At 47.2% G+C, this 17,756-nt stretch overlaps 6 protein-coding genes and 1 non-coding gene across 7 annotated transcripts; 3 read left to right on the top strand and 4 right to left on the bottom strand.

Annotated features, from left to right (window-relative positions):
- BT62DRAFT_980509 (uncharacterized protein) lies at positions 1-2,445 on the bottom strand (the record flags this gene model as incomplete). Its single annotated transcript, XM_043189519.1, has 6 exons — positions 1-79; positions 106-468; positions 577-1,234; positions 1,443-1,991; positions 2,090-2,224; positions 2,283-2,445. The coding sequence occupies 6 exons, from the start codon at positions 2,443-2,445 to the stop codon at positions 1-3; spliced, it is 1,947 nt and encodes a 648-aa protein (XP_043040486.1).
- A 1,772-nt stretch (positions 2,446-4,217) lies between these two features.
- Positions 4,218-5,272, top strand: BT62DRAFT_1075718 (uncharacterized protein; the record flags this gene model as incomplete). Its single annotated transcript, XM_043179144.1, has 6 exons — positions 4,218-4,373; positions 4,430-4,529; positions 4,787-4,798; positions 4,873-4,911; positions 4,966-5,034; positions 5,103-5,272. The coding sequence occupies 6 exons, from the start codon at positions 4,218-4,220 to the stop codon at positions 5,270-5,272; spliced, it is 546 nt and encodes a 181-aa protein (XP_043040485.1).
- Positions 5,273-6,074: 802 nt separating this feature from the next.
- On the bottom strand, positions 6,075-7,967 carry BT62DRAFT_893735 (Mg2+ transporter protein cora-like protein; the record flags this gene model as incomplete). Its single annotated transcript, XM_043183157.1, has 12 exons — positions 6,075-6,281; positions 6,346-6,408; positions 6,457-6,537; positions 6,588-6,730; positions 6,781-6,814; positions 6,865-7,042; positions 7,097-7,140; positions 7,194-7,304; positions 7,363-7,440; positions 7,492-7,556; positions 7,622-7,642; positions 7,694-7,967. The coding sequence occupies 12 exons, from the start codon at positions 7,965-7,967 to the stop codon at positions 6,075-6,077; spliced, it is 1,299 nt and encodes a 432-aa protein (XP_043040484.1).
- A 460-nt stretch (positions 7,968-8,427) lies between these two features.
- BT62DRAFT_931562 (uncharacterized protein) lies at positions 8,428-9,779 on the top strand. Its single transcript, XM_043186157.1, has 5 exons — positions 8,428-8,892; positions 8,959-9,074; positions 9,131-9,170; positions 9,232-9,359; positions 9,421-9,779. Exons 1-5 carry the CDS (start codon positions 8,764-8,766, stop codon positions 9,584-9,586), a joined length of 579 nt encoding a protein of 192 aa, XP_043040483.1. The 5' UTR covers positions 8,428-8,763; the 3' UTR covers positions 9,587-9,779.
- A 1,675-nt stretch (positions 9,780-11,454) lies between these two features.
- BT62DRAFT_931560 (uncharacterized protein) lies at positions 11,455-11,744 on the bottom strand. Its single transcript, XM_043186156.1, has one exon. The coding sequence runs from the start codon at positions 11,664-11,666 to the stop codon at positions 11,469-11,471; it is 198 nt and encodes a 65-aa protein (XP_043040482.1). The 5' UTR covers positions 11,667-11,744; the 3' UTR covers positions 11,455-11,468.
- An 820-nt stretch (positions 11,745-12,564) lies between these two features.
- On the top strand, positions 12,565-16,114 carry BT62DRAFT_993827 (histone transcription regulator 1). The gene is made up of 12 exons (XM_043190434.1): positions 12,565-13,036; positions 13,086-13,171; positions 13,219-13,311; positions 13,358-13,550; positions 13,600-13,741; positions 13,792-13,970; positions 14,020-14,831; positions 14,880-15,030; positions 15,084-15,182; positions 15,233-15,733; positions 15,786-15,883; positions 15,946-16,114. Exons 1-12 carry the CDS (start codon positions 12,714-12,716, stop codon positions 16,026-16,028), a joined length of 2,760 nt encoding a protein of 919 aa, XP_043040481.1. The 5' UTR covers positions 12,565-12,713; the 3' UTR covers positions 16,029-16,114.
- Positions 16,115-17,461: 1,347 nt separating this feature from the next.
- Positions 17,462-17,561, bottom strand: BT62DRAFT_t70. Its single transcript has one exon. It is a non-coding gene; the product is annotated as a tRNA-Leu (tRNA).
- Between the last annotated feature and the right edge of the window lie 195 nt (positions 17,562-17,756).

Here is a 17,756-nt window from a genome sequence, read left to right as displayed (position 1 = left end):
CTAATCGATATCTGAAGGTTGAGCGCATTGTCGTTTATGATCCGTCCAGTGGGATTTTTGACATCCAGTGTCGCAGTATCTAAGTTGCTCCTCAAATACTCTCACCTCGTTTGTCCACATCTAGAACATTTTCTAAGAACTGCGCTTGGAGTACCACACCACGAGCACCGGTATAGTGCGACATGATTCGAAGTAATTTTCGGGTGCAGACATGATGGGTTCGCCTTTATCGCGGGGTTATCGAGATGCAGCTCCTCCAACCACGCATGAAGGTCATCATCTACTCCCTCCGATGTGACAATATCTTCCCATTCAGTGTCGTTATTCGATATGGTGCTCTCCCACTCTTGAGCAGCGTTGGTGTATAATTTCAAGACAGTTTCTTGTGCCAAACATTCGTTCGCCTTTGGGGGAGGAGATCCAATAAAGGTGCTGATCTCATCTGCGATCTCGAGCTGCTTTCGCGTTCTCTATGAACAGACAATATGGTAAACGATAGGCAAAGAACATGGTGTCATATCGCTCACCTCGAGCTCTCTGAGATTGATGCTAATATCTACTCCTTAGATTGCGAACGTCAAAAGGATATTCCAGTACAGAACAGACTTCATGTGGCGATTATCAGGAGGCACCTGCCCGACATACGTCTTGGAGTCCTCAAGCGCACTCATTAAGAACGCAACGCCCTCACGCCAAGGCACCTCGTCAAACCTACTTGCCTCCTGAAGTTTCTGCAGTCCCAGTTCTGCTGCATGCGAGACTGCACGCTGGAACAACTGAAAGCGAATAAAAGGGGTGATCTGTTTACACTCAAGCCCCTTCTTAGCAGCCCGAAGACCTCGAACAGGGTCTGCAACGAGTATGATGGCGTAATAAAAGTAAGCGCAGTGAGAGTTGCGCTTGAGGGATTCCCGAGCTAGATTTACGGCCGCCGGGAGATGTGCCATCTTGATAAAATACTTGACATCAAGGATATCCGCAATATCAGCTTCAGATGGGTTTCCCTTTGCTCGGATGGCCTTGGTACAATGTGGAAGACAGTCCCCCCACATCTTGAAAGGCAATCCTGCGTCCACGGTCTCCCGTTGGCCGGTAACAGGATTTTCGCTTTGGAACATTCCCTCCGCAATCGAATATTCCGTGCGAATGATGATGGGTACGATAGACAGTCCAAGCAGGTACAAGTCGTGATCCTGAGCGCATTTCATCATTGCGGCTTGAAAATCATGGGTGGCTAGTGCCCCAGCGCCGTATAATCCATTTCGACTGGATGTCTACAACGTCGGTGCGACGTTTCTCAGCTTTTGTGAGGTATTCAGTTCTCAGCCCTCTTTTTGTATTGCAAATTAACGTTGCTATAAAGAAGTATGAGGGTCATGTACATCTCACAACTTTCGAAACCGTAGGAAAAGAGGAGATGATGTGTGAGGGAAACTTTGTACTAATGGATGCCATGAACTTCATGGGGTTCATCGCTCGGGTATCCTCTTCGGATTCGTGTCGATGAAATCGGATAACGCCGCCCAGGCAAGAACATCGGAATGCCCAATCAGCGCTCCTGAGGCCGACAATTAGGAAGGTCATGGCAGAAGGAATGTGTTTGAAGGCAGCGCAGCAGTTGAGGGTTGATAGGCTTAAGAACTCGGAGGCATGGTTGATAAGATATGTTGAGGCATTAGGTCTCTTCATGCTTTCCGTAACCTTCTTGATAACGGTGTTCATATCAAGAGAGCGAAAGATGTCGGGTTTGGGTGAAATGGTGTCAAACATGACGACGGTAGGAATAGAATGAGCGAGTACCGAAACAATGAGCTCCGAGCCTGCAGCATCATCGGGAAATTCAGAAAGAGATTTTGCGAGTTCGTTGGAGTGGCGAGTAATTTCGAACCTGATTTCCTCTCCTCCGTGATATGTGACCAAGGAAAGAGCGCGCAGAGCGACGTGCCGTGTATCTTGTATATGCAGCAAGGGTAAAAGTCGCTTCAGAAAGGCTGATAATAATGATAACAGTCATAACATGAAAGGATAAACCGTAGACGCGTTGTTGCCTTTTTCAAATAACTTGTCCCGTAATATTTTATCAGCACACAACTTGCCGTAGATCCCAATGACCCCCCTGTAATCTTGTCGTTGCTCTCATGCTTAACGTATACTTTGTCAATAGGTCGATATATACTGTCAAAATTTGCGTGAACTTTCTTCAGACCGCTACGTGTCGTTAAATCTATGATGGTAGGCCGATTGGTCATTCATAGAACAGTGCGCAGGCGCATTGTACTCACCAGGCAGCTCAAAGCCTTCACATAGAATATTTACAATAATATTCCATCCTACAGCGTTATCAATGTCACCGAGGTAGGCATCGGGAGTGGGGCTGGCTGGAGCTGTTGACGGTTTAGCTTTGCTTTTAGATTTCTTCGATCGTTGGTTGCCGGGCCCAGGCATAGTTCATCAGCGTAAGGTAACGAGAAAACTGCATTTTCTTTTGACAGGGACAAGTGGCTGATGAATTACCAGAACGTACTAGGAAACAAGAGATCTTTGTGCTAAGTACTATTTTCAAAGAGGTTAGATCAGATATAAAGAAAGCAATCGCAGAACCTAGCCTGAGTTTGACCAAGTAATACTTTAACGCAGAAGTCACTTGGGCCTTTCGTGCGATCTTTGGATGTGAAGATAGCCAAGGCTAAGCTCTCCCCTCCCGGTATGCGTGACGTGTGATGGAAGAATATTTTCGGAAAGGTTGTGACGATGACAGGACAGTGCCACCAAGCCATCACCACAACATTTCTTGAGCATTTCTGCTATGCATCATGCATGTCTCATTAGTACATATCCTAACATTTATGGACTTTATGACTCAATTTTATAATCGGCAATATCCCCAACAATGTCGCTAACTTAGTGTTCCTTGCTTGCTTACCCCAAGCTCTCACTGCTCTTGCAGCGGTCTTTGCAGTGTCTTTCCATTTTCACTTTCACTCGCTATTACAGGACACAGTGACAGAATCCAAAGGCTCGGTGGTGCCGCAGGAGATCTTCAAGTTGATCAACCAAACATCCATTTATCGCTCATGCTGTCACACACCCTACTATCATGACGTCTTTCTCTTCACCTTCAGACATTTTTATTTTGCATACAGACTTTGAATATATGTTATAAAATCCATCGCCAAATAAACCATTTTTACTCATGCGGTGGAAAATTCAAAAGTTTAGAGTTTAGAAAATTGGTGTATGCTTGAATATATGCAACGGAAATCTGTCCAGACCGCCCCTCTCACACATAATATCATCATCATCTCTCATTCGCTAAAGCTAACGTTTTCCATCAACCGTCACAGGCATCAGGTACGACCAAGAAAATCAGGCACTTCCGATTCGAAGTTTTGCCAAGTTCGTTGATGGTGCCACGTGCACAGCCTTTTTCGTTTATACCCTCCTGGTCCTCCATTTCCGACCTTCCCGTATACCGCGACGACTCGGATGTGGAAAGCAAATATGATGACTCCATCGTTTTTTTGTCATAATAATTGAGAACGGCCTGTCTGGTCGCCTTCAAAACCAAAGAATAGCATTAGACACATGCAGACCTATAGTCACGCAATACGAAAGGGAGTGGCAGACACCGATTTTTGTAAGCTGAAATGGTTCACATTATGAAAACCATACATAGAACGATTGAATGGAGACTAAAAATGTAAATTCACTTTCACAGCTAATCGTTACGCCACCGAACATTGGTCTATTTGGTATTCTGCATCAAAAATTCTTGTGACTATATAACGCGGGATAATATTCGTAGTTTTTGTGGAGTAATAAGGTTCCCAATAATGAATCAGTTTACGTTCCAAAGAGCTTATATTTCGGCAGGTGCTCCGACGGTCCACTCATAACCACTGGTCATCGGGTCTACGTCTAGACTGCCCAAGAAAGATACTCGTGGATCGATGAAGTGTGGAGTGGTGACTTGTTTCGAAAGTTATTCTTGACTCGAAAGCCTAAGGCCCTTCGATCCCAGATCGTACACGCGTTCTCAGACCGTTCCTATTTTTCTCCCTCAGCTCAGCATCAAACCTGTCAGACGAATTTCTCATTTGCTTCGGGACTAACTCGAGACACGCTATTTCAAAGAGTTAGGTGTTGACGTACCTTCCTACGCGCGCTGCGGCGCCACTCTCTGTCCCCCCTCCTCACTCATCGTGTCATCAGACCAGATGGATTACTCTGTCCGCCAGTTAGACATCCAGACAACCGTCAGGTCGACGTTATCATATTACCAGGAGATCATGGGCTACGGCGCGGGCGAATTCAGCTCGGAACTTATTAAGAAAAAAAATCCAAACATGCCATACGCACTACTGTCAGACAAAGTATGACACATTGAAAAGTTTATATGCCACAAATGCCGGCCTCAAGTTTCTTTCAGCAACCGTTGATTGTCCTGGACGAGCCCATGTCGCTTCTAATAAGGAAAGTTCATGGTCACCTGACCCTTCCTACCCCGCTCTCAAACCTCGTCTCTCTCTGTACGACTATATGTTCCTGGTGTTTGTATATATTCATTGCGATTTTTTACCTCATTCCAAGTGTTTGGACTGAAGAGACGACACCCCCCAGACAGCCTAGAGGGGTTTAGCAATTGATGGACTGCCGGACCATGTACTAGACTTAGCGGCCGGGTAAACACTCCGGACCTTCTGAGATCTCAAATCCTGTTCGCCGCGGTCAACTAAAAGCTGATGGGCTCATTGTTTCATTTTACAACTCCGTAAATTGGTCTCAGCGCCTTCCATATGTACGTGGCATTTTGTCCACTCATTTCCGCCGGACATTGATCTCTAATTCAACGCCAGCATAACCCCATGAAAGTGATCACTCTCCCAGGAGCTACTGCCCTTGAACCTCTCCGTATGTCATATTGGAACACATGTTTAGTATGTCACTTATCCTTTCATTTTCTAGTTGTGCTTGCTTCTGAGCTCCCATCTGGTGATAAGGCCTCAGGCTTCTCGGGTAGGCTATATCGCACGTGTGCGCTGTACTGTACAGAGATCAAGCCTGTTTCCTCTCACCTCCGTGTCGGACTTTCTACTCCAAAGTGAGGCTCCACGAACGCTCCGCTATTTATTTGGCCCAACGCAAAGCATCTAAGAAGCGTCAGGATTTCCATGACCTTGCTAAATCTCGGGACCGTTTGAGTTCCGTTCTGTTGCCGTCAATGATGGGTGAACAGATGACGAGCATTATTTACTCTACGGATCAGGACTGAGGTGTAGGCACCCTTTACTACGAGGGTGTGGCTCGCGTCCATGTGATGAGGATACCAAGCACAGCTCTGCCTCAGTATCAAAAGAAACGTAATACAATGCCCCTCTTCCCGGTCATTAAAAGCTGCATTAACTATTTTCGATTCTGATTTGTCTTTCTGGACGGTCATGTGGGCACTGTGGCGATATTCTCGGTCATCGATGTCTCGCACCTGTGTCACCCCGATTCGACACGCTTGCAATCTATGAAGGCATCGTAATGTGGGCGATATACTTGGATGGCGGCGCTTGCAACATGCCTCAGAACCTTCGCAAGATCTGCACGAGCTTTCTCTGTGTGGTTCACGCGAGTCCTGCACCGATGGTGGTGGTAGCGCTTCTAGCGCTTCCGATTCAATTCCAGATTGCCTGTCTCTGACATCTTCAGATGCAGATTTTACAGTCGGGTATCATGTACGAAGTCGGCTCGCTAGTTGCATTGTTTATTTCTCTTCAGTATGGGTTGCTTGATCTACCGCTCCACAGGTAGTGCGAATGCTGTCCGTTAAAAGTTGGACCAGACCCTTTGGGAAGATCTGATAAACAATCGATGTCACTGATCTCAGGATATGATGGACAGGGATCCTCTCGTGTGCACTTGAAAGCCTTCCACCGCTTGTTCCATGCATCTTTCGTCTTCTACAGAGCGCCTGTTTCAGGGCCAGCATAGCAGAGGGAATAAATTAGTATATAGCCAATGAGATGGTGTAGATAAGAAGAAGATTATACACATGTCAATTACGGTCTAAATGTCTGCATTAGATGTTACGACCATCCGTCCGATTTTCGCGCTCTAAGAGGAAGAGGTAGCCAAGGTTTCGTTTTGCGCTTGCCGCTGTTAGAAGAAAGACCAATTTTTCGCATTCTGGCGAGTTTCCGGAGCCCAGCCCATGCCACACAACCGGCCACGATGGAGGTGAAGCCTGTCATGCCGTAGAATGCCCACAGATGACTTTCAAAGTGATTTGTTAACTAAGAAAAGAAGTAGAGACATCAGGGATATGTCAATCGGCTTGTGTTCTGCGAAAGGGCTTACGTTCATGCCTAGGAGACTTGCTAAAAATGCCCCCGTGCCGACACCAAAAGTAGCGATTGAGACCTGCATATACACATTAACGATGTCAAGATTTTTACCATAGAAACTTACTTGTAGGTCAAGCGCAAGCAGAGAATTACGATTAGAGTCTAGGATCAATTCGACAATTTCTTGAGTCGACTCCACGTTTGTCTAGCTGACAATGAGGAATAAAGGCATTGATAACTCGATGAGAAACTTACATCGATGTTACCTACTTCGCTCACAATTTCTTCGACCTGCTTGGAAAACGATTCCAATAGAAATTCGAGTTCCTCGTGATCGTCGATTTCACGGTCGTTACCGTTCTTCTTGTCGGTAAGATACATAGCGTTCAGATCCTCATCTAAAAAAGTCAGAGTTCGAATTTCTCACCGAAGGGTGCGCAAAGCGTACCTTGCTCTAGAACTTCCTCTAAAGCTTGCTCAACCTGTAACAGCCGTCAAGGCGGATCCTGGGATAACGAGAAAAGTGGCGTACAAGCTTCGCCCTACTCTGGAAACTAGCCAGTCGTCTAGAATAGTGCAGAAGGCGTTTAAGGCTGTCGTGGTCAATGTCGTCTTCCAACTCGGCGAGTAAACCGCCGACAAGGTTCCGGATGAATACCATCTCAGCTTCTAAGGCACTAAGGACTGAAAGGAGAATGGACTCCAGGGCCCTGAAGGGTTTTAATTAACGAAAAGTCAGTCGATGTGGGATGAAGGTAGCGAACCGAAATTCATATGGCAGTCCGGAGCCTTTCATCTTAAGGTTGTGCTGCGGGACATTATGTGACTTTATACTTCCACTCATGATAGTACATGACATACCTCCAGATGATACAGAAACACCGAGTGCAGTCGCGAATCAGCGGACCCATATGTGTCGAACAAAACGACGGCATCAGCTTTCACGAGCGCTCGGACGTGAAGAATGTTAACCTAGGAACGATACCGCCCTTAGTTGTCACGCGACTGCGAACAAGGGTGAAACACGTACAAGGATGGCCTCCTTTCGTACAAGAATAGTAGGAACAAGATTAGGAACCCTCGAGTCAATTTTACGGAGATCACGAGGCTGTCCCTCGCCGTGTCAGCTCGTGCAATGTGATCAAGGCAGGCTACTCACATTCAGCCGATGTTCTGCGCTCAAATCACTCTTTTTGAATTGGCCAGATATTGTTTTCACGTTTCCTTCCAAGAATAGAGAATAGAGTAAGATTAGAATGAAAGAAGACAGTGAAGATGATTAGTGTTACCCCCCGCATCCAGGACAGTACCTTACAAGGTTCTCTCAGCATACGAGCAAAACAGAGATAATCTTGACATACATCTCAACATAAGATCCGATGGCTGGCGCCCCTTCATGACTTTCTCCAGGATATCCGCCTTTGCCAGCTGTTCTTGGGGCTCGGTCGGCTCACATCCGTCCAGGTGCTCTCGAGTAGGCCAGCGAAGATACCGAGCCCCTAAAGCGCGCGAAGACAGAAAAAAGTCCTTCTTTTGACGTCGTGCTGAACCATGACTAGTGTCTTCAGTACCCTTCCTGTGATATTGTGTGAAAATTGAACGACGAGCGGCTGCGGGCGTCTGTATGCTGTTCATCGCCGTACGTCGAGCGACTACATGGCTGTACAATTGCCTGCAGGCACTTGTATGCATACGCGAAGGACAGGATCCTCGTCGCGCAGAGCTTGTCGACGACCACAACGACGGGAATTTCTTCAAAAATTTGAAGTTGCTTTTGGCTGATGGAAAGATGCCGCATGTCACCGAGGCCTAGAATTTCCCAACTGGGACCGCAGGATGTCACGGCCTGTCACGTCTGAATTTCCCCACCCCCGCATTCCAATTTGCTCAAGATCACCGCGAGTCGCATACGGATCTGGGGACGGAATCAGAATAGTCTGTGTGTTCCTTCTGACGGAATCAGAGCTGGTAGGTAGAAGAGAACGTCTATGTCTATTTTTCAATTTTGTCTCCCGTCCCTCCAAAGAAAAACTTGGTGTCGGGGTATCGGAGCTGGTTGCCGAATTTTGGAAAACATACCGAAACACCATACATATCCACTTCTTCATTGCCTGCTAACCTCATTATGCGGATCTTGAGTTTATTCGACTGCAAAAGTCAACTTTCCTTATCTCATTCCGGGTCATTTTGTGCTGAGGTCTTCACAGCTGATTAGAAACGTTGTGACAACGTGCTGGGCCCTGTGCGATCGGCGAATCCCGATTTTAGCAAAGATGGCAGTCAAGATCATATCTGTTGACCATTCTTTTTCCGGGCCTGAGGCTCTTCACGGCTCCATTACATATAACTAGATACCCTTTTCTTCCCCACCCTAGCATCCGCCGTAACATGTCCTGTGCTTGACATCCTCATTCTATCCTTTCCTACCATAATGTCCGAGACTCGAAGACTTTTGGAGGCCGCTAATGCCCTTTCTACCCTTCTCCGCGCCAGCGGTGTACCCCACGCGTTCCATGGCAGCGTATTGACGGCGTGCCTCGCAAATCAGCCTCACAGCGATGTACGTCTACTCTATGATGTTCCTCTTGTATCAAATATTTATACAATTTCCCCCTCCTGTCCGTAGGAGATTTTCTGCATTGTAGAAGGCGGCCAGACTCAGGCGCACCCGTTTCGTCGTGTCCGCGACGCGGTCGTCACAAGTGAACATTTCACCCTTGTCCAGTCACCATGGACAAACAGGTGAGACATCTTATTATTTGTCCTGTAATACATTTAACCTACCATTCCGTTTTTAGACTCCATGTCACCTATCGTCGACTAATCCCCGCGATAGAAGTGAGTACCGTTTACCGGTGGGACGTAGTTCACGCCAGTTGACAGTGTTATCCCGCATAAGATCGAAATCCTCCCAGCAGGCGAAACGGGGCCTCGTCGTCTAGATGGTAGCACAGTCATGAAGATACACGGTGTGCCCTTCTTGACTATTTCCGAATTCGTGCGAGCAAAGCTGAAGAGCTGGATGATGTACGCCCTCTATGCTCGTGTTCTTGTTTCCTCTCTGACCTCCTCTGCCGCTGTTAATTAGCAGCCGACAGGACCGCGACGCTCGTGATATCACGTTTGTGATGCCTCGTTACTGGAACCGTGTGGACGTCAACCGAATACCTGAAACTGACATGGACCAGTTTGTGCAACGTAACGCAGATGCCAAGCCCGCTTGGACAGCCATCAAGAAGAAATACAGGATGTAATTTATCGTCTAGTCGCGACCGGAGCTGAGCGCTAAGTCCTGCCCACATGGATATTTTGTTTTCAAAAAAATGATGGGCGACGCGCCCGTATTGTAGCGTCACGGAAACCTGCAGGACGAGGAATACGATTAACGTTTGTATGATTATCACAGAAATAAATTGAATTACTGTATTATATCATGGACCCACAAGGATGACATATTTGACACAATTGCTCAACAATCGCTACAAAAATATCAGCCTCCACAAGACATGGTTCAACTGTCGTATATATGAAGCCTGAGTTTATCACTCTTCTTCATGGTCGCAAGGGACTCGGAGTGTTCTAACCATCACGGGAGAACTCATGTTGACGCCACCATCCTTGATTCACAAACCATCCCACAGGTTATTTAGAAACCGACGCTATTTGGGAACTCACATTAATTGAGGCCAAGCCCTTATCTTCCACTCGTATATCGACGTCTGTGAAGATCGTCATTACGTCCAGATATGGTAGGGAAAATGCCTATTCAAATGCAGGAAGTCGCAGGAGCGTTACCCTATCTCGTATCACGGAAAACGATCGCAGTCGGAGTGTGAGCAGTGGGAAAAGAAGACATGTATGAATGCAAGTATGGGAATGTCGCTAAGATAGGTGTAGCACGGCGGAGTTGCAAAAGCCGAGACCCTCGGTCTATTCAACGATAGAGCGTGGAAATGCGCAATAAGACTCACCCTCGACCCTTGCGACTAAGTCCAAAAACCTCAGCGATGGTGGCCACCGTGTCTGAATTGAACCAGACCCATATGGTCCTGTCTCTTTGTGCTCCGACGGCAAGAACTGTCGCCGAATGCACGACAGAAAGCGAAGGCTCTCAGCTGCCATTTTCTCCTGCAATTGAGAGTAGGGAAGGAAAAGCAAAGGAATATCGTCCAGCCTTGCGGCCCATATTTCTGCACTTTCGGAAGATTATACGGCGCGGCGATATGCCTTTCAGGGCCCTGTACAAAGACAAAGATGGAAAATAATGTGGCTCACTCGTGATCCCGTGGAACAAGTCATGAGGTCTTAAGGTCCCCCGAAGGTAAAAAAAAAAAAACCTTGACTAGGGCAATTGAGATCATATTAATGCGTATAAGTGGGAGACAGAACTTGCGCAGAAGATGGCCTGTGCAGTCCTTTATTAGACATTATGGCTACTACTTCATCTGTGATGACACCAGTCGGTGGAGGACCCCAAAGTGATCCCGGAAAGACCGATAATCGACAACGTTGCTTTCCGCAGGAGACTCGAAAATGACAATCATCCGAAAAGTGGAAGGAACGGGTCGATGGCCAGGTGGTGTCATATATGTCCCAAGTTCTCAATTACGCAGAACCCGTAGAGTACTTCAAAACCAGGATCGCAAAAAGAAACCGTGGATCATTTATCACAATCAGAAGCAGCCGCTCTCGATATTCAGAAGGATAGAAGCAACGGAAAGAGCCAAAGGAATACATCTATCGATGACGATAGCAATCGAATTATGCAGTATAGGTCGCTGAGGTTCTAACTCAATGCAATAATGACAGAACAGCATGCGTTCTGTGATTCTTATTTTCTTTCCACGACTGTCACCGATGTGGTTAACAGCCGGAAGCAACACAATAGAGGCCGTGCGGTGTAGTGAGTGGCGGTTATATTCAAAGCGACAAAACGGGAATAGCAGCTCTGGTGTAGCCGAAGTCAACTCATGGAATTTGGGATGACCAGGATGGACCCGCCTTATCGTGATTGGAAAAGGCACTCCCATTGCCAGCTGACATACGGCCGTATTTAGGCTATGAAGTTCAGATACTTGGGCTCGGTGTTGGAATGATCTGTCATCTACGGCCTGTTTGGGTATTTAGTCGATTCGGTCAGGATTGGAAGTTCGAAGAAAGGTATGGGTTGTACACAGAGACGAGGAAGAATACCCAGGTAACAAAGAGGAGCGTGAAATGGTCGTTAAAGAACGTTGGCAGCGCCCGCAAGTAGAGACTGCGCTCAGAACTGAAAGGAGCTGTACTGGCGTCATCAGACCTAGGGAGGAAGGAGAGAGGGGAAGCTACCGACATTGTGCGAAGTCCCGAAGGAAAACTTGGGCCCAGCTTCATACGCAGAATGTATATGAGTCACGTCCAGTGCCAAGATAAAAGCAACACGGGAACCGGAAATGAAAACTCCTTGGCTCTACGGATTGTTCCATATGTTCTCCCGGTCGAACATACAGGAGGCTGGTTCGACAGAAAGATTCAACGTTCAGTGTTCACCGACAAACCCTGAAGCACTCGACGTCTTCATTTGTTCTGGTATAACTAGTCAGAGCAACGGTTTGAGGCCTGCACAAAATCATACCCATTAACAATAAGTACACTTGACGCAGGATACAATAACATGCCCCAAAGAAATGGAGGGGACAGGACGTAAACATACCGTTGTGGCATATGGCTCAGGGAAATAGAGACATTAAGGCACTGTCATGTAGGATACCAGAGACGATCTGAGTAGCATGTATGAATGATGGTAATTCCACCGAGTGATTATTTGAACCATTATCATTAAGTACTCGTGGGGGAAACATCTGCGGCCGCCAGAGCTGGTACTCACACCGTCGACATGGTCCATTGAGAACACGAGCAGCTGTTTGGCGTTGAAAATTACAGTCATAATAGAGTCGCACCTAGGTTTAAATGTGGGATCAGTAAAAGGAAAGAGCCCTCAACTTCATCCGCCGGTACACAATATTCAAGGGTCGCAAGTCGGTTGACGTGAAGCCCCAGTACCGTGTATGAGCACCAGGGTGGATTTTCATTCCTCTGGGCTGAGCGAGTGTCCAATGAATGTTTGGCCTAAGTAGTCAAAAGTTTTCTTAGTCTGGGGTGACATACGAAGATGGGAGGTAGTAGTCAAAGAAAGGAAATTGATTAAATAAAAAACTTTTCATATCCGGCAATTCAAATGAAGACCGTTTTCAGCTTCCACTGCAACGCTTACCCTTCAAATTTTCGGTATCCCTTGGTAGACATTCCGCGTGTTTGGCTCTGATTTTCTTCATCTTGTACATATAAAGCATCCCATAGGAACCGAACTCGAAGGCAATAGTACCGGAATTGTTGCCTGACATGCATTTCACGAAACCAGCATGGGTGATGCACGGGGATTCATCTGGGAAAAGCGATTCCGCGAAACGGCTCTCTATCTTCTCTGTACATGTCCACCCTGATGGCTCTCGTATTGCGACCGGTGGGCTGGACGCCAAAATACGAATATGGAGCACCAAACCGATTTTGGTTCCGGCATCTGAGCTTTCGAACAAGCCACCAAAGTCGCTATGCACGTTATCGATGCACACTGGTCCGGTCTTGTGTGTGCGATGGGCTCACTCTGGGAGATGGCTTGCGAGTGGTAGCGATGACGAGATTGTCATGATTTGGGACCTCGATCCGTAAGTAGGGTTCTCTCTTCCGGGACGGCCTCTTCTGACGTGGGTGTAGGAGCGCTCGCGGAAAGGTTTGGGGCTCTGACGAAGTCAATGTTGAAGGTTGGAGACCCATGAAGCGTTTGCCGGGGCACGAGAGTGGTGCGCTGTCTTGTTTTTGCGCTGAGCCGCGTTTCAGACTATTCTAGATGTCACTGATGTGGCCTGGTCCCCTGGAGATCGCTATCTCGCTTCGGTAGGATTGGACTCGCAGGTTATCGTCTGGTGCGGATATACACTGGGTGAGTATCAGCCTGTGTTCCTTGGAAAGTTATTGAGGTTCTCCAGAGCGTCTCCGGAAACTCGATCAGCACCAGGGCTTCGTCAAGGGTGTATGCTGGGATCCTGTAGGCGAGTTTTTGGCAACACAGTCGGATGATCGTTCTGTCAAGATCTGGAGAACAACAGATTGGTCTCTTGAAGCTGAAGTGACGAAGCCATTTGAGGATTCTCCGGGGAGCACTTTTTTCAGGAGGCTGAGGTCGGTATCCCACCTTCCATCTCTGCTGATACCTACTCATATAAGTTAGTTGGTCACCGGACGGTGCTCATATTACTGCCTCGAATGCAACGAATAATAAAGGATTTGTATTCATTGCTGCGGTAATTACGCGAAACACATGGACGTCCGAGATTAGCTTAGTCGGCCACGAGAATACTGTTGAAGTCGCGGTGAGCTTCCCTCTCACCTAGTCATGTTACCGTTCTTATAGTCATCTCAGGCCTACAATCCACATATATTCTTAAGAAATCCAAATCAGCCTGTTTCGACCTCAAATATCTGTTCCGTCGTCGCTCTAGGAGCCGATGACCGGTCGGTATCAGTATGGCAGACAAAAACAGCCCGACCACTTATCGTTGCCAAGGAAGTTTTTGAAAGGCAAATTATGGATCTAAATTGGTGAGTTTCGACATGCCTGAAGTTGTAATTTGTCTCACGCAAGAACAAGGTCTTGGGATGGGCTAACTCTGTATGCTGCATCGTCAGATGGAACAATAGCGGTATTCAACTTCGAACCGGATGAACTCGAGGGCATCGCTCCGCATTCAGTCCAAGATCAATACTTGTCGAAGTTTGGCTTTGTACCGCCGCCCATCCCCAAAGGATATTCCCACGTTCCCACGCAAAGCCCTTCCACGCCATCTTCTTCACACCCTCATTCACAGACTGCCGGATTTGACAACCAAGTTAATGGGAGCGGCGGTGAACGGGTCAACATGCTCGTGGCCAAACGAAACAACAAAAAACGTGTAGGCCTTACACAAGTCCCCGCTGCAGCCAACGGCGCCACACCGATGACCGGACCGAAGCGAGCATCTTTGATACCTATACAGGAGACCAAGATGGCTGTTGATTCTCCTCCTCATCAGTCGCAAACTACGTCGTTTTTCCCTTCTCCGAACGAGCAGTCTTTCTTCCCAACTCCAAACGAGCAACCTTTTGAAGCGCCTAGCTACAGATCCCGGCATGCGGATATAGATATGGGCGTGCCGATTGACGCGTTTGATATGTCTCCGAACAAGGGAAAAAGAAAGGCATCAGATGAAGATGAAGACTCTCGGCCGGTGTTCAGAACTTTGGGAGGGGATCGTCCTCGTCACAACATACCTATCACAGAGATTACAAATTCAGGAATGGCTATTCACTCGACATGGGGCTCAAGCGGTGCTATTCTGCCAACTCCTGCCATCTTGACTAGGTCGACGACAGAGGTAGATGGCAGTGACTGCCTGTTTGAAAGCACGAACTCGGAAGAAAGCGGTGTGTCCTTACCCCGTTCGTTTTGGTATAATACTTGATCTTTTATAGGCTTGTCGGAGGTGTCGTTTGTGAGTGGTAAGCAGACGCTCTGGCTGGACTACTTGTCCTCGCCGGCGTTGGCCATCAAAGCGACGTCGTCCTACTGTGCTGTTGCTATGCAAGATGGCTCGGTAAACGTTTATTCTCATACCGGAAGAAGGTACCATCATTCTACCTCTCGTTACTGCGTATCCTTCTTTGACCTGACTCTAGGATTATGCCGAATTTGTGCCTTGGTTCACCTTGTTCTTTCCTGGATGGCGTGAAGAATTCGCTGCTAGTCATCACCGCGTCTGGTCAGGTGTACTCTTGGTGCGTTATCTTTTCCTGCCGGTGCCCGTGCCGTCTCACCCCAAATACAGGTCCGTGAATAAACAGACATCGTTCTTTCCTCCAGTATCTATTGCCCCACTTCTATCAGCCAATGTTACCATCTCCTCAGCCACGACCCGCGCCAACGGCTGTCCAATCTTCAACTTTTCTAATGGTATCGTTTATTCGTATGATCCACAACTCTCCACTTGGGTGAAGGTTGCGGACCGATGGTGGTCGAGCGGCTCTGATGTTTGGCCTGGAAGACAGCGTTCCTTAGCACAGTCCGCGAATCGCGGTGTGTTGGTTGCACTGGAGGCAAGTGTAAGCGAGTCGCCTGATGAAAGTGCGGCAGAGAAAGCAAGACCATCTTGGTGGGGAACCGCATTAACATTGGGACATCTGGAGACACGGTTACTTTCTGCCAAATTGTTAGATAGTCCGTCGGAGTATAAGCAGGCACTGCTGTTGTATTCGAAGAAGATCGCGGATGAGGGATTCAGGGGCAAGGCTGAGGAGTTAATCAAGGAGCTATGTGGACCTGTGTATTGGTGAGTCTGCTCCCTGGGAGGCACCTACAGGTGCTTATGTCTATGTGCCTAGGCGTTCGGCAGATGAGCATCGGGAGGTTACCTGGTCGCCTTATGTGGTCGGCTTGTCGAAGCGAGATTTACTCAAGGACGTTGTGTTGGCACAATTTGGTATGTTGGTAACGGATCCACTTGAGTTTCGTGATGCTGATGCTTTTTGCATGTCTATCTAGTGAGGAGTAAGACTCTCACGAAACTAGCTATGGACTATCAAGATCTACTGAAGAAGATTTCAACTGCTAGTGATGATATATGATTATGATTACGATTGAATCAGCGGACTCTGCATATTGTATCCTTTTTTAAATCTTATGTAGCTATACCATTTACGTTGCTTGGAATATGGTCCATGGAGGGGTGAAAATTCACTTGGAAATCCAACCAGGTAAGTACTGACTGAGTTTTGACAGCCTACGGACAAAGACTAGGTACGTTGTACCGGCTATCCGAATCTTCCTTGTTAACTTATGATTGAAAGTAATTCTAGGAACTTCTTGTCGCCACAATCAAGGCAAATCAACAGTACATATGACCACCATCAAGCCCTATCAGATTGCGTAGCCTCTTGCATATGGACCATGGGTACTCGCCACTTCAAAGACGGCCCCAAGCGCTGTCTTCTTTGCCTTGCTTGTGTCCTATCCATACCGATCTGCATCGTGCACTTCATTTTCTCATAACTAGCTCACCAGAGGAGAAACCGGTGGTTTCGTGAACTTGTTTCACCAGCAGATCGTTCGTTAGACATGATAAAAGTAGCTTTGCTAGGGAAAGAAGAAAGGAAGACGGAGGCTATCGAAAACGGCAGAGAGTCATGTTTACGCTTCGCCGTCATATTCCAAACAAAATCAAGCCTCACTGGTTGCTCATAGCTTCCGCCAGACAAGAACTCACTGCCCTTCAAAACGATCTTCAGCAGTGGTCCCTTTTAACTCGATCGCATGCGATACTTCCCTGGAACCAAAGATGTCTTCTAGGAAGAACTGCGACTTTGAAGACCCAGAGTATCTCAAGTTGTCGCCGTCAATTGTGAGTAGTCCCTTCTTCCTGACATCCCCCGGTCCTGACGTCGACCCTTTCAATATGGCGCGGCAACGGACGATGCAGAGAAGAGCGATGAAGAAGTCGAAGAGACGTCTTACTTCTCGAGTCCGATGTGCCAAAAAGAGCACACGACCCTCTGCGCGACTCCGTGTGAACATGTGTTGTGTACCATGCAATCGCACTACGTTGAAATATACAGAGGCATATCCTATCTGCGAAGAACGAGCTACCGAGGACCAGCTCCGGAAGATATACACGTCTCAGGAGTAACGAAAACCAAATGTCTCGCTGGTGTCGCACGAGATCTTCAAGTTGATCTACTAAACATCCATCTATTGCTTATGATTGTCGTATACCCTACCATCTCATGATATCCTTCCCCCCCAAGGACACATAATACGTGGTTACGGGCGGTAAGTGGACATGATGAACGGTTTGCTAACGCAAACTGCTCACATGGTTTCTCAATACTAAAAAGAGTGTATACTTATTTAAGTATCTGCTAATATATAAAAAACAGTCAAACAACAAGTTATTGATATCAGCCCTGCCTGGAACTTTCATGAGGACCAAGTGGGCACTAGTGAATCATGACTGGGTTCCTGGGAATTCAAAAGTTTACACTACTGGAAAATAGCAACAAAATGATAGCAGTGAGGTTCGAACTCACGCCCCGGAGGACTGGATTATATAATAGGACTCTGGAACCTAATTCCAGCGCCTTAGACCACTCGGCCATGCTACCACGCCTTTTTGGGTATATTCCGTTATTATGTGCTAACGACCGCTGTACGCACAAGATTGTAAACGACCGAATTTCTGTTGCCTGTGTTCTTATCACCATTGACAGTTTAGTCTTTCCTCTATTTTAATCTGATTCCTGGTGTAGGAAGTTCTTCATTAAGAACTCATCATCAGTATAGACAAAATATTTCATCGA

The sequence above is a fragment of the Guyanagaster necrorhizus genome, assembly GCF_019112545.1.
Source record: "Guyanagaster necrorhizus MCA 3950 unplaced genomic scaffold BT62scaffold_11, whole genome shotgun sequence".
Classification (NCBI taxonomy): Eukaryota; Fungi; Basidiomycota; class Agaricomycetes; order Agaricales; family Physalacriaceae; genus Guyanagaster; species Guyanagaster necrorhizus.
This window is presented reverse-complemented; position numbering and strand designations above follow the sequence as displayed.

What these genes read in the sequence shown, in the direction of transcription:
- BT62DRAFT_931562 (XM_043186157.1), top strand. Translation starts at nt 8,764, where the DNA reads ATGTCCGAGACTCGAAGACTTTTGGAGGCCGCTAATGCCCTTTCTACC. An exon ending in CAAATCAGCCTCACAGCGAT is followed by an intron (nt 8,893 to 8,958) that starts GTACGTCTACTC and finishes TCCTGTCCGTAG; the next exon opens with GAGATTTTCTGCATTGTAGA. An exon ending in GACTAATCCCCGCGATAGAA is followed by an intron (nt 9,171 to 9,231) that starts GTGAGTACCGTT and finishes ATCCCGCATAAG; the next exon opens with ATCGAAATCCTCCCAGCAGG.
- BT62DRAFT_931560 (XM_043186156.1), bottom strand. Translation starts at nt 11,666, where the DNA reads ATGTCGGTAGCTTCCCCTCTCTCCTTCCTCCCTAGGTCTGATGACGCC.
- BT62DRAFT_993827 (XM_043190434.1), top strand. Translation starts at nt 12,714, where the DNA reads ATGCATTTCACGAAACCAGCATGGGTGATGCACGGGGATTCATCTGGG. An exon ending in ACTTTTTTCAGGAGGCTGAG is followed by an intron (nt 13,551 to 13,599) that starts GTCGGTATCCCA and finishes CATATAAGTTAG; the next exon opens with TTGGTCACCGGACGGTGCTC. An exon ending in CGTTGTGTTGGCACAATTTG is followed by an intron (nt 15,884 to 15,945) that starts GTATGTTGGTAA and finishes ATGTCTATCTAG; the next exon opens with TGAGGAGTAAGACTCTCACG.